General features: G+C 41.5%; 1 protein-coding gene and 1 long non-coding RNA gene across 3 annotated transcripts; both read right to left on the reverse strand.

Annotated features, from left to right (window-relative positions):
* Positions 1 to 1,170: 1,170 nt before the first annotated feature.
* On the reverse strand, positions 1,171 to 4,634 carry LOC123480810 (uncharacterized). The gene is made up of 3 exons (XR_006656928.2): positions 4,556 to 4,634; positions 2,518 to 2,571; positions 1,171 to 1,580 (listed from the first exon to the last, which is right to left on the reverse strand). It is a non-coding gene; the product is annotated as an uncharacterized lncRNA (long non-coding RNA).
* A 2,972-nt stretch (positions 4,635 to 7,606) lies between these two features.
* On the reverse strand, positions 7,607 to 13,928 carry SLN (sarcolipin). 2 transcript variants are annotated; one of them, XM_071221628.1, is made up of 2 exons: positions 13,810 to 13,928; positions 7,607 to 8,602 (listed from the first exon to the last, which is right to left on the reverse strand). In XM_071221628.1, the coding sequence occupies exon 2, from the start codon at positions 8,525 to 8,527 to the stop codon at positions 8,435 to 8,437; it is 93 nt and encodes a 30-aa protein (XP_071077729.1). In that variant the 5' UTR covers positions 8,528 to 8,602; positions 13,810 to 13,928; the 3' UTR covers positions 7,607 to 8,434. The 2 variants fall into 2 exon arrangements, with proteins under 2 accessions (XP_071077729.1, XP_045060020.1); XM_045204085.2 differs by lacking the exon at positions 13,810 to 13,928 and adding an exon at positions 12,651 to 12,763 and having other exon boundaries at positions 7,610 to 8,602.
* Positions 13,929 to 15,019: the final 1,091 nt, after the last annotated feature.

A 15,019-nucleotide genomic window follows, 5' to 3' on the forward strand; every position in this document is an offset into this window, starting at 1 on the left:
AACCAAATACAGAGATCTTAAGAAAAATGTATTTTGCTATATGCATCTTTTTCAGGAAGAGAATGCTTTATGGCTCAGAGACCAACCATCAATAATACTAAATGTCGGATATGATTTTAATTTGTCATAAGTGACATTCAAAACAAACTGGTCCAAAACCATCGTTAAAGTCCGTGACATATGGTGCAATGCATTATGTATCTCAGGTTGGCAGGCGTTCAAATGGCATATGGCTGTTTCTCATCTTCAAAATCAAGGTTTGGTGGTATTATCACATGTGACAAAATCAGATCTCACAAGCCGAGCTTCCCGCTAAGACTCTGTTAGTCCGCATCGTGAGTGCAATCCAGTCGTTCTGACAGGGTGGGGCTGGGAGTGGTAACTTAACAAGAAGGGCTCTGCAATGTCGCCTGATTCCAAGTGGCACTCCGCCACCCACAAAGACATCTCAAAATTGATTTTAAGATACTCTGAAAGCCTTGACATTCTCGGCGGAGATAAAAAGTTCAACGGGGGTGCAGTAAAGGACAGGAGCAGCTTTTGTGTTAATTTGACGGATAATCACATGAAACCTCTGAAGAGTTGAAAAGTTTGCCATTGTGAAGACAAATTAACTTTGGGACTTGGCAGGATGTATGTGCGTGAGTGGGTGGTGGGTACCGCGATGCATGCCATCGTTGGAGACACAGCACGTGTTGAAAATAGACATTTTTTTTTCTTCTGGCCTTTTAAGGCTATGGTAGAGGAGTATAAAGTGGTTAAGTGGTTGGAAGAGAAGCAATTCACAGCTAGACCTGGGTCAGACCGTGTGGGCTGGAGCCCGGGAGCCCAGCTGCCAGCCGATATCACATCATGCAGACCCTACTGCTGCGAACGCTCATTTTCACCACCTACCTACGGAGAAAGTAGCCGAGTTCTGAATTTTTTTAAATGAGGTCTAAAGTAAAGACTGCTTTACGCTGATTTTCAATCTTGGCTTGCAGTCTGACTGCTAGGAGAACATGATTTGGAAAGGTTATTAATATTTAACATTCTTAAAGCTATTAAATTTTGAATGACAGTTCCAACTTTTCCTGTGCAAATATATCAAAATAGAACTCTTGGATGCAAACTAATAACACCATATAACTTCATGGTTAAGAAAATTAACTTTTATTAAGGATAGCTATAGGTAAGGTCAGAATCTGCTTGTAAAAAAAGCGTACTAGTTTGGGAGAGAATATACGGTTCCAGTGTGGAAACTGACCGGGCACAGGGCAGTGGGGGGTGGCAGGGAGGGCACAAGGAGGGCTTTCCCTGGAGAGATGCGAAAGTAGAAGAATGTAAATCTGTAGTTCAAGAAGAGGTGGCGAAAATTCTGTGAAAATAGAAATATGTCGACTTAGAACGGCCTGTGTCGGAATCCTTGATAATGTTAGAAATGCAAGCCCTGGGGCTGGCGTTGGAGGATGCTGTAGATTAATGGTTCTCAAACTTCAGTGAGTAGAAGACTCAGCAGGGGAGCTGCTTTATCATGTAGCAAGCCAGACCCCACTCTCAGGGAGATTCCATTTCGGTAGGTCTGTAGTGGGTACAGGAATCTGCAATTGAATAAATGTTTTCAATATTGTAATCAAAGTGGTCCTTGCACCTTGAGAAATACACTCTCCTCTTCAGGAGAAAAAGAACCTGAGATTCTTCTATCCCTTACCCCTGCTTTCAAAACAAAAAAAGGGCAGGGGGAATTCTCTAGTTACACAGTGTTTTATTTTCCCTCTTAAAAGAGATAGCATTGAAATATCAGCAGCAGCATTACCTATCCACAATCCTTAGCACTTTTTAGGACCTATTATGTTCCAAGCATTGTAGATGCTTTATTTATGTTATAGTAATATTAACTAGCAGTTATTGAGTATTTACTAATTGCCAGACGCTGTTACTCAATTAAACACAGGATATCTAAATAATATCTACTATCTAACTTTCTTCCTACACAGAAAGTATTATTCTCTCTCTCTCTCTCTTTTTTAATCCTCACCCAAGGATATGATTATTGATTTCAGGGAGACAGGAAGGGTGGTGGGCGGGGAGAGACATTGATGTGAGAGAGAAACATCGGTTGGTCAGTTGCCTCCCTTACGTGCCCTGACCAGGTGTCAAACTGGCAACCTAGGTTTGTGCCCTGACTGGGAATTGAACCTGAACATTTTGGTGTACAGAACAACACTCCAACCAAGTGATACCCGGCCAGGGCTTATTCTCTGTTTTTACAGTGAATGAAATTGTGGTTCACAAAAGTTTAATAACTTGTCTGGGGTTACATATTAATAAACAAAATACAGCCTGTGAATTCAAAGCCTCTGCTTTTTTCAATGCTTTATTTTAAAACGATCTAAGAAGTGTGAGAGGAAAACATCTCCATGTGGCAAACCCCTGCGGTGGTGTATAACTAGCTGGCCGAAACTGTAGATGGAGCTGTCACTTCCGCTTACCCCCTCCCTTCAGATAAAACTGACGCGTTGAAAACAGCTTACTTACCATCACCATCCTCGTCCCTTCTGATCACTGACTCCTGGGCTTTGTTTCAAACTCCTGAGAGACAGAACTGTGTGAGTTGCGCATCCCATATGACTGAGCTGTGAAGAGACTAAAGTATTTATTTGCCTGCAGGCCTCTGACACAGACCATATCTTTGGCACTTTCTGCCCAGAGTAAAGGAACATTCTTCTGCCCTGGAATCACTTATGTAACAGCACAGAGGAGCAGCCGTGGTGACTGAGTTGGAAAGAACGACTTTACCTCTCAGCTCTGCCTCTCACTAGCTCTGCGATTTGGGGCTGGTCGTTCGTCTTTTCTGAGCCTTAGTCTTCTCACTTTTAAGGTGTGAGTAAAAATAAATACTTCAAAAGACTAAAGAGAATTAAATAAAATAATTTTCTAACACACAGGAAGTGTATAATAAGGTTTGTTTAAGTACTTTTTTAAATTCTTACCTGAGCATACATTTATTGATTTGAGAGAGAGAGAGAGAGAAACATCGAGAGGTTGCCTCCCTTACATGCCCCAACTAGGGATGAAACCCCGCAACCCAGTTATGTGCCCGGGCTGAGAAATAGTCTCAACCTTTTGGTGTATAGGACAATGCTCCAAACAACTGAGCAACCCAGCCTGGGCTTAAATAGTCTTTCTATAAATGAAATTTTAACCTAACTTTACACAGCTTGAAAAATGGAAATTTCTCCAGTATCACCTTGTTTGTAAATGAACTAAATAGTATGCTCAACACATCGGGCTTCGATGAGTCCGTGATAAATAAACATCGTCAGACTGCTCAGGGTGGTGATAGACGTACATCAGCACCGAGCATATTTTATAAAGAGGCAAACTGCACTCAGGAAAGCTGTTTCTACTACCTAATGTTTGCAAGGTTCGGTTGCTCATTTAATGTAATAGGACTTTCAGAACTACAGATTCCATGTCCCCTCTTTATTACACCGCGGTCAGCACAGATCATGTACCTCATCGTGGAAAGAGTACCTGCCGCCCTGGCCAGGTTGTTCAGTTCGTAGGAGCGTTGTCCCATGTTTCTCTCTCCCTTCTCTCTCTCTCTCCCTCCCTCTCCTCCTTCTCAAATCAATAAATATACATACTCAGGTGAGAATTTTTTTTAAAATGAGTACATGTCTATTCCAAACATAGACCTAGCCAAGCATCTATTGACGTGTTTAATAGATACTTATCTAATGATGGACCAGCTAGGAACTAAAATTTAGCATTGAAGAGAGTCCCATAGACAAGCAGCAAACGTGGGAGAGACAACGCATCGTACATACAATGTAACAAGTGCTATCGACCTGTTGGGCTTGAGGCTCAGAGAAGGGAGTTACCTGGGGATAACTTCTAAGAGATCATAACACCTCATGCAAATTTTAACAAGTGAATTAGCCAGAAAAAGAAAAGGAGGACAGTTTGGGCAAAGGGGACAGGTACGCAAGGCCGCAGCACAGCATACCTGGAAACTAAAAATAGTAGGAGACGGTTGAAAAAGGGGGTTGGGTGAGGCACGTGGAGCAAGTAGACCGAAGAGACACTGCAGACAGACATGGATCAGCTAAGAAAGGTCTTCTGTGCCAAAATTATTTGAAAAGACATTCTGAAAGCAGAAAAATAATAAAATATTATTTTTATTATTTTCTATTATTTTATATCTACCATTCTCCTAGAATGCAGATATAAATTATTCAGAGGAAAGGGGAGCAGAACCAATTAATTTATTTTGCCCATAAATACTTTCTGGGTGGGATTTCCAGATGGTAACAGACCACCCTGCCTGCTGAGGAAGACTCTGGGACCCCCTCTGAGAATGGTATGGGTCAGGTGCCCAGATGGTTGTGGAAGTAGGTCAGGACGACAGAAAGAGCTCTGTCTTGGAGGAGCAAAAGGGACAGCTCAGCAATAAGAAAATAATAGAAGTGAAAGAGGGATGTCCTCTGAAGATGCCTTCCAGATTGATTGGCAGCCCCAAATTAAAAGAGAAGAGTGGAAGCGCTGCCATTTTATGACAATTGTCACATACCCTTGTCTGAGTCCGTGGAGCAAGAGAGGAAATGTGGTTGCAGAAGCTGAGCAGGTCCTTTGGGGCTCTGCTCTTAGAGTCGTGGCTTGGGCGTGAATTACCTGGGTAATTATTTATGCCTATCAGAGCAACTATAGGGCACTCCTTGGGAGAGGAGTTGGTGACCAGATAGGGCGTTGAAACTGCCAGAAACTGGTAAAACCTCAGGTTTTTTCTCAGTGTAAGAAAATACATAAAATAAGATGTTCCAAAGGATGTCCAATTTAGTAGTGAGTTCAGGGAAGAGTGGTAGAAAGCCTAAACCAGAATTACAGGATAACCTCTTTTTAAAATGTTAATGTTTCAGGGTTCTTAGGGTACAATCCAAAAGAACCCATGCACCTTAATGTTCATAGCAGTACAATAGCCAAGTACTGGCAGCACCCCAAGTTCCCATCAGTAAATGAATGGACAAAAAACTATGGTACATTTACACAATGGAAATCTACACAGCAGAAAGAAAGAAGGAGCTCCTACCCTTTGTGACAGCTTGGATGGAACTGGAGAGCATTATGCTAAGTGAAATAAGCCAGGTGGTGAGGGACAAATACCACAAGATCTCACCATTAACAGTAACCTAATCAACAAAATGAATGAGCAAGCAAACTATAGCCAAAGACACTGAAATTGAGAACAGGCTGACAGTGACCAGAGGAGAGAGGGGATAATGGGGGGAAAAGGGTGAAAAGTTTACAGGAACAATTATAAAGAACACATGGACAATAACAAGGCGGGGTGGAAATGGGGGAGGGAGGCGGGGAGGACTGGGGTGGTGGGGTGGTGGGGTGGGGTGGGGGAAAAGGCAGAGAACTGTACTTGAACAACTATAAAAAAAATTTTTTTAATGTTAATGTTTCATTGGCATTGCAATATGAGCAGTTCAACTTTAAGATGTGCTGGGATCTCCGCAGCCCAGGGCTTATGGCAAAAAGAGACCATCACTCAACAGAGAGCTGCTCAAAGGTAACATGGTAAGTGCGGGAGAGCTGCCCTGGCTGCTGTCGATAAAGACGGCCAGGTGTTCCAAGGCCCAGTATCTAGTTTCTGTGCAAGCTCAAGCATGGTTTGGACAGTTGTTGATGGCAGGAGGTCTCCTCCAGTGAGAGAGACGTGATGGTGAGGGACCCCAGAGGTGGCCCAACCAGGAGATCAGATGCGGCCGGAATCTTGACATCTGCCCTTGTGTGGCATCACTGCTGCCAGTGGCTGGAGAGGCGCTCCAAGCTCCAGCTAGACAGATATTTTCCATTTTCTGAATTTGTCATGTTCTCTGACCTTTGGATCTTTCTTCATGCTGTTCCCTGAGGTCCCAAGAAATGTTATACATAAAAGGAGGTTTATAAGTCAGACTGGAATTTAGCCATTGTGACTAGAACTCCTGAATGTGGAAGAAATTAGGCATCATTGCTAGCCACACAACTGAGATTGCTAATGGACATCCTACCTGAAAAGGTGGTCCCTAAATGTGGTGTATTAACGATTCCTATCAGTAGATCCCATCACAGGAAGTTAGGAAGACAAAAGCAGGAGACAGGAGGTGACGACTGACAAGCAAAGAGAAATTCCATAGAGAATTACAACGGTTACCTTTATCTAATTAGGCTCTCTAAAAATGTTAAAGAATATGAGGGTAAAAACGTACAATCAAATGGTTCGGGGATCCCTAACAGCGCATAATTTGGATGCAGTCCCCCACAGAGATTAAGCTGATGCTTTTGTCATCCTAGCTTCACCACTTACATCTGGTTCTGTAAGAGAGGTTTGTGATCTTCAGTTCTCATATCTGCTAAGTGCATAATGTGTAGAAATTGCCTAGTCCAGGATTTCATATGCAGTATATTCAAAAAATGATATGTGTAAATGTTGGCACAAGAGCTCAGACCTGGGTGAAGAATGTCACTTGTTTTGTTCGTTCCCCTCCCTACCACTATACACACATCTTCTCGAACATCAGCAGATTCTCTGAGGGTTCTATTGTTCATTTGCTTCGTTTTTTTGAGTGAGGAAAAGACTTGTACCACTTGCCACGGGACCTAGAGCCACATGCCTGTGTGTAGGTGTGCCGCACGCCGAACCATTAACAACTGCACATCCGTGTGTGCAGCCTGGCTCTGAAATTAGGAACAAGCCATTGAAGACCATATACTGCTATTTCCCAACTTTGGCCGGAAACCTCTCAAAATAATGACACTTTTTCCTTTAACTGTAGTATCAGGGTTCTTAATCCTGGCTACATTACAACCACCTGGAGTCCTCCCCACAAAAGGATTTAAGCCCATACCAACTAAATTAGAAATAGGGCTCGAGCTTGGGTTTCTAAAGTCCCAAGTGATTCTAACATGCTAACCCATGGGCAGACAATGGACCACAGCGCTGGCATCACTTAGGAGCTTGTTCAAAATGCAAAATCTCAGGCCCAGTCCAGACTGAATCAGAATCAGAATCGAATCAGCATCTGCACATAAAAGAGAGCTCCTAGTGATTCACAATCACATCAAAGTTTGAGAAGTACTGGTAGGTGCTGGTGATTCTCAGCTCTAGCTATATAATACAGTACTCTAGAGGACTTTGGAAAAATGCATATATACCCCCTAAGTTTTTATTTAAGTAGTCCGAATGGGACCCAGCACAAATGTTTTGAAAAATCCCCCTTAAGTGCATAAACTGTGCACCAGGGCTGAGAACCACAGTGCCCATGCCACAGTGATAGGCTGCCTCTCAGCAAGGAACGCCTTCAGGAGTGGGCTCCGACAGCTGAGGTTTATTTGCTGGGGCAAAATTCCCTTGCCCCGTGGTCAGAATTGGCACGAAGAATAAATCTGGTCTGTTTATGTGGGGTGTTTTAGCAACATGTGTAAGGAATGTCTATTTCATATGTCTGTTAGGAACCTTCACGTACATACGTATTTTCTATTTTCCTTCTTGTTGTAACTGTAGTTTATTCACGACTAGTTCTACTCGCATAACAACAATAAGCAAACTGGAATAACCAAACTTGGAACGTGACTCGTGTTCTACTTTTACTCACTGGTGAATAATGTTAAATATTTATATTAAAACAAACATGGAGCTATTATAGGATAGAATGTACATTTTTGTGAAACTGAAAGAGAATACACAGGCTTCAAAGAAAGTTTGTGTTTTTGGTGGACCCCTCAGGCTCTGCCCCCAGCCTCTTAGCAGGAAGGATTCACTCTGCCCTTGAGACTAGTTCAGAAGGAAAGTTGGAGGAGCACCGAGCCAATGGAGTCATTTGAAATGGGACACTCTTAATTGACTCAGTTCCAAATCCTCAGCGCTTGGAGCATCTTGGCTTAGCTCAAATACTAGAAATACGGTAACATTTGTCACTTCAATCCCAGCCAAGGGTCAAATGCAGAATCACAAATAAAAGCTAAAATAAATTCTAAAAGTCATGTTTGTGGTTGACTTAACTTTATTCAACGATAGCTGTGGCAGGGGCTGACGAAGACTTCCTCTACCACTTCCTTCTTCTGGCCGGATGGTCTAGCGTGCGGCTGCAGACACTGTGGGCTGAAGGGGTGTGTGGTGAGACAGCGTAGGGCTTTTTACACTTCTACGTCATCACGAATCCAGTTTCAGTTTAACCTCATGACTTATCTAAGTTGGGGAATAAATCTAATGTTCGCTGGCAAACGCTGGGCCGCCCCTGAGAGCAGCATCTTTAGAGGACACACAACTGATCCTAACACTGAGGCACCTCAGACACGGTGTGTGCGGGTCAGAGGTGCCTCGGGTGCTGAGAGAGGCATCCCATTGCAGCACAGAGCAGGCAGCTCTGGAGCGTGGCAGTCAGTCCCAGGAGAGTGGCATGTCGTCTCACTGATAGGACCGCACAATGAGCCACATAAGGATAACCGTAATCAGGACAATGGTGAAGTTGAGACACAGCTCCCGGCCGGATCGCTCCATTCTCAGAGTGGCTCAGTGAGAACCAGGGGCAGACTTCTGAGGGCACACCGAAGACCTCCTGCTTGTCCTCACCTCCTGACAGAAAGTAACAAAGAAAACATGGGAAGATCAATGAGCACGCCTTCCTCAAAGGAAATAGAAACACTGTGGAAGAGGACAGTGTATGGCCTGAATTATGTGTCCCCAAAATCTGTATGTTGAAATCCTAACTCCCAATATGTAAGAATGTGACCGTATTTGGAGACAGGGTCTTTCAAGAGGTAATTAAGTTAAAATGAGGTCATTTAGATGGGCTCTAATCCCATATGCCCTCCATCCTTACAAGAAGATTAGGACACAGATGTGTACACAGGGAAGACCATGAGAAGACAGGGAGAAGACAGTCATCTGCAAGCCAGAGAGAGAGGCCTCCGAAGAAACCAGCTCTTCCACATCTTGATCTCAGAGTTCTGGCCTCCAGATATAGCTTTGGACTACAGCTGTGACTATTCCCGGGTCTCCAGCCTGCCCGCCCACCCTGCAGATTTTAGACTTGCCAGCCTCCACAATCCCATGAGCCATTACAGATAGATAGGTAGATAGATAGATGATAGATAGATGATAGATAGATAGATAGATAGATAGAGAGATGATTGATAGATAGATGATAGATAGATAGATAGATAGATAGATAGATAGATAGATGATAGATAGATAGATAGGTGATAGAGAGATAGATGATAGAGAGATAGATAGATAGATAGATGATACATAATCACACATCCTATTTGGTCTGTTTCTCTGAGGAATCCTGACTAATACAGACAGACTGCCTTTTCTGCCTGATGTCAAAAAGACCAATATAGTCCTGATTTTTTTCCTGTAATGATTGTATTGGTACTTTTTTAATATATATATAGAAATCTCTTTTAAATCATATCCAAATTATTTTTTTAAGATTTTCTTTATTTTATTTTTTTAGAGAGGGGAAGGGAGGGAAAAAGAGAGGGAGAAAAACATCAATGTGTGGTTGCCTCTCACGCACCCACACTGGGGACCTGGCCCACAACCCAGGCATGTGCCCTGACTGGGAATCCAACCTGTGACCCTTTGGTTTGCAGGCCGGCACTCAGTCCACTGAGCCGCACCAGCCAGGGTGTGTATTGGCACTTTTCATAAAATGTAAAATATTACTTTTTTCTCTCTCCAACTTCAGTATTTGTGCGTATGTGTGTGCTTGCTTTGTTAACTTTGTACCAGCCAGCCAAGTCACCAAAACAGAAAAAAAGAAATGTTATGTTTTACTATTGTTCAATTGCTTTGAATTACACACAGAAGCAGGGTATCATACTTTTGCAGGTTTGGAGTGGCTGCAGGCCTCCATCTAACCCTGCTGAAAGTATGAACTAGTTTCAACATCTGTTTGGTCTTTTATAGGCACTGTGCTGGGCACAGAGCCTAGTGGAGTCAAACCAAAATCCCTCACATAACAGGCACTCAGTCCAGAGAGCAAGTGTTAACCACATGGCTACTTCTATTTCAACAAGGGCTTGTGCCAGCTATTTTTAGTCGGATCTAGGATGTGCTTAGACTGTAAACACTTCAAAGAGCAGGGATGGCATCATCTTTAAAGTTTGTGCAGACAGTACACTGAGGAGACCACACTCTGAGGACCTACGTAATGCAGTCAAACAAAACGTCGCCTTCAGCGTGTGGCATAATTGACACTTTGTGTATGAAAAGCGGATGAAATTAAAGATAAGAGAATATTTTAGATACTTAGGACAAAGTTGCCTATAGAATGTAAAGTTTAGGGGAAAAGGGTGTTTTTTAATTTGCCAAGGGTGGGAGTTCAGGGGGCAGAAAGGGTTCTTAGCAAGCTTGCAGCCTGACTAGTATTTATAACCATCTAACCTGACTGAATTATTAATTATAATTACTATACTTGATGTATTATTATTCAAATTGTTAATTTGATCAAATAATAAACCAGCTGAATAATCATTTTTCATATTATTTCATTGTTAGTATAACATACACGTTGAAATCAGATGGTGTCAACCAGTATGTTGTTGAATCTCGGTTGAAAATAGGGCCAGAGATGATTGACGTACGTTTCATTTTCCTTTTAATTCTTACCCATCTTTTAATTCTTACCCAACCTGCATGAAGGATATAGTAGATTGACAATGAAAATCTTTCTACAAACACTTGCCTGAAGTAGAAAGTGAACAAAAGAAAATAAATGGATAAAGGAAGTAGAGAGAAGGTGTAAAAACGCACACAAGAGCAGGGGGACAGGAAGGTGATGAGTCCAATCACGGAGCCTGGAGGCGTAGGCATGAGAACCAAAGACAGACTTTCCCTTATGAATTTATTAACATAATAAAATCCTGGTCCAAATACCCCCTTATTTGGGTAAGTTCTGAAGAAATACCGAGATATGCAAAAAATACGAGACTGTTTCTAATGATCAGAACAATTTAAGGTGGGCAAAATAACACTCCCACCAAATCTGCTTCAGATTAAGCTCTTAAATAAAGGGCATCACGGAGAGTGTCCCAACAGGCACACACTGGGAAAATGTTATTGAACGTCGTCCACAGCTTTGGTCATGCGACCTTCACAACAACTCAGGCCAGTATTATTGTGATTTTTATCTTAGATTACCGCTAAGAAGTTACAGGCCTTTGGAGAGAGTCTAAATTGTGTCGTGATGCATAGCAAGTTAGAGGCAGAGCTAGAAGTGGCAGATTAGAACTAGTTGCTGGAATTGTGATTACCCCAAGGCAGTGATTACAAGAGTGACTTATTCCTGAAATTAACTGCCCTGGCTAAACAAAGTTAGTGTAAATTTTCAACCACTTTGAGAAAACAATTTGACATTTTTTATCAAGGTTGATAATGCTCATTCCCTACTATCCAGCGATCTCACCTCTACTCTGGAAACTCAAGCATGTGTCTACCAGGTGCTTCCCCAAGGGTGTTCACAGCGATGTCTCACAACATCTCCAAGCTGGAAACAACTCAAGTGTTTATCAACAGTACAGTGGATGATGAGTTGTGGTATATTCCTATACCCGAGTGCTACTGAATGAAGAAAATATGTGAACTACAACAATCCTCCACAAAATGGGTAAATCTCATACATATAATTGTTGGGCAAAAGAAGAATTTACAAAAGAAACATAGACTATGCTTCCATCTATATAAAGTCAAAAGCAGGGAACTTAATCATGGTTTAGGAGTGCAGGTGTAGATGATAAAAATATCAAGAGAAGCATGGACAAGATTGTCTCAGCAATCAAGATTGTGATTACATACGGTGGGGCAGAAGGTGGGGTGACCAGGATGCACTTATGGGGTGCTGGCAATGATCTGGTTCTTGATCTGGGTGATAGTTACATAGGTGTTGCCTTATAATTATTGCTAAACTGTGTATTTTATGCACTCTTTACATTTTTCATCAGTCTCTGAATTGAAAGGCTATCCATCACACTTCTGTATTTCCTGTGATCTACCTCATACTCTTTCTTGCACTTTGATGGCACACTTAAATATTTGTTGTTTTATATAGTTTAAATGAACAAAACACAGAGTTAGGGTGAGAATTTCCAATGAATCCAATGCAGTCAATACCTGCTCATTGTAAGGCATAAATGTGGCTTAACTTGCACATACATTTATACCAAAGGTAGTCAGAAAGTCATATCAGCAAACTTCATTTTTCTGCTGTGAAGCCACGAAGACAATTTTGGCTTTATTTTAAATTTTCCCTTGAGTCAACATCACACCATCTGATGCAAAGTGATTGCCATATGGATGAAAGAAAAACCAAAAACACTCTGAATAAATTGTTTGATATTGACTTTCTCTGACTGGAGACTAAGCAGAGAAAAGACAAACTTTCTTCCATGATACAAAAAAATTGTCCTTAAAGCAGAGGAGAGAAAATGCGTATTATGAGGTGAAAAAAAGGAAAACAGGAATCAATAATAGTCCCCGTATATTTTAAGAAACACTGTGTACAATAAGCACTGCCTATTTCATTAAGAAACATAAACATTCTCTGCCTTTCTCATTTGCAACTTACACCCCCCCTCCCCACACACACACTGTTCCCTGATTTGGGTCAACAACATACCTGCTGTGGTAGGCTTCTCCTCTCTCCCCCTCTCTTTCACTCTCTCTCTCTCCCTCTCCCTCTCTCTGACTCAGGCTCCAACTCCTGTGGGTCTCCTGGGCTGTGTGGAGTCCCGGACTCTGGGCAGGGCCTAAAGTAGCCCCAGAGAGGTGGCAATCACTGTGATGTCACTGATGAAACATCTCAAAGGAACAACCTCCAAAGGTTTCGGGCTATTTGTGTTTAGTGGAATGTGGAATATGTTGACTAAGACTCGGTACCTTTGGCTGATAATTTGTATTAACACCCAAGGGACTTAAAATCTTTTCTTTCCAGTTGACTTTTGCTACAATTGATGTGGGTTTTAATTTTATCTTTTATACCTTCATGAATATCTCTAACATGTTTTTAAAACATCATAAGCCAAGAGTGAGAGACTAATGTTAACAAACCAGGGCTGCATTTTGCGACCCCCCGTACTTAGCACGCTTGGCTGTAAAATGGGACTCCATTTCACTACCCATATCTTTAGCTCTTTACAATCTGAAGAGTTCTTGCCTTGCACACACACCAAAATTCAACAGGCATCTTTAGCTCCTTCGAAACTGACTTTGGTCCAAGCAGTGAAAGTTATCTCCTCAGTCACCTGCTCCACACACCTTTCCAGCTAAGCTGTATGTTGCAAGTTTACACATTAATATACAGTTTCATCTAAACAGCTGCGGAAGCCATCGTGTATATATCACTGTCAGTAAACTAATACAGCCGCAAACTCGTACAGCAAAACTCAGGCATTTGGATGGATTGGACGTAGAAGGAGAACTGGTCAAAACCAGTGGAAAACATGTTATATAGAATACATATCAGAAAGAAATAGAATTCTTTGTATTTTTCTTACACTCTCTTAAGGTTGAGTGTAACTCTCAACTACAAGCACTGACTAAAACTAGACTGGTGAGATGAGTTTGTAATCGGTACTCCAGATGTGTGGAGGTAAAGGGGCCTCTGAAATGTCTAACTAGACTTGAAAGCACATCAGTTAAGCACTGTAAACATGACCGCCAAAAGCGTTTCATCAGCAAACCCCTGCTTTACAGTTAATAGAGCAAATCTCCCCTCTGAATTCACCATTTGGGTCAAGCAAAATAATGCATCCCCAGAAGGCACAAAATTTTCATACCTCAGAGACATTACTGAAAGACTTCCCGTTCCACATCTTCATTTCAATATAAGTCCAATGAGGGGTAATCTTAAAACAACATTCTGTTGCCACATGCCTCGTAAAAAGATAGCTTGCTGAAGTGACAAACAGTATATAATAATCATAGCCAAATCGAACACTGGCAGCTACTTGTTGCCATCTGGCAAACTCCTCGAATGTAGTCAGATTTCTGTCTTTTGCCTCTGAGCCCTTGCCAGATTGTTTCAAATGCTAAGAATGTTTTCCTAGTCATCAAATGACACCTGTCCCTTTTTTACACTCAACATTATTTTTGGTCCAATTAAAAATATATATTACTGTAAAAATTTGAAAATATAAAAGTATAAAGAAAATTTAATTACCTTTAATTTCACCACCCAAAGGGAAAAAAATCTTTATGTTACATTTTTATTCATGTTGGAAGTTGCACAGATACAATCTCAAATTCCCAAGATATCAATACTTTTGGTAAAGGAATTTGATACTTGAAAAACCCTTTCCTTTAATTCATGTAGAATCAAATTATTTATACTATACCATGTGTTGGTGTTGCATTTATACCATGTGTTGGGACAAGTATTTATTTTGTCCATGTAGGAATAGGAATTAGCTCTACAATATTGAAAACATTAACTATAATATGGAAATATTAACATACCACAAAACAGTTCACCAATCTGTCGGTTTAGTTGAGTTGGTCAATTTCAATGTAACTTAGGGGGAAAACCTTATTGCTTATTCGTGAGTCAGTTCAATTTGTCTATTTAGTTGTCTGCTTAAGTTTATCCAACATTGTACCAGGGACTGTTGTGCCCAATACATCGACAAATTCCCAGATGGAGACTTCAGAAGCTTCTGCATTTTAGTGGTTTAGCCAGTGATGTAATCAGAGAGTGGAATTACACCAGTAATTTAGCTTGTCATTAGTTTGACAGAACCCTCTCCAGAAAACTATGCAAGCCACCCGGAGTCACGTGGCAACTATTCAAAGGCCTAAGGGAGAGTAAACCTGAGGATCTGCCAGTCCATTAAAAAACTATTGGGGGTGGAGGGATCAAACAAGGAGGAAAGAGGACTCAGGGACAAGTGTGTTGATGGCAGAGCGGAGGGCTGTATAAGGGGGATAAATCATAATGGGAAAATACAATAAAAATAAAATAAACAAAAACATTTAAGATTAAAAATTTAA

Source organism: Desmodus rotundus, chromosome 5 (genome assembly GCF_022682495.2).
Source record: "Desmodus rotundus isolate HL8 chromosome 5, HLdesRot8A.1, whole genome shotgun sequence".
Taxonomy (NCBI): Eukaryota; Metazoa; Chordata; class Mammalia; order Chiroptera; family Phyllostomidae; genus Desmodus; species Desmodus rotundus.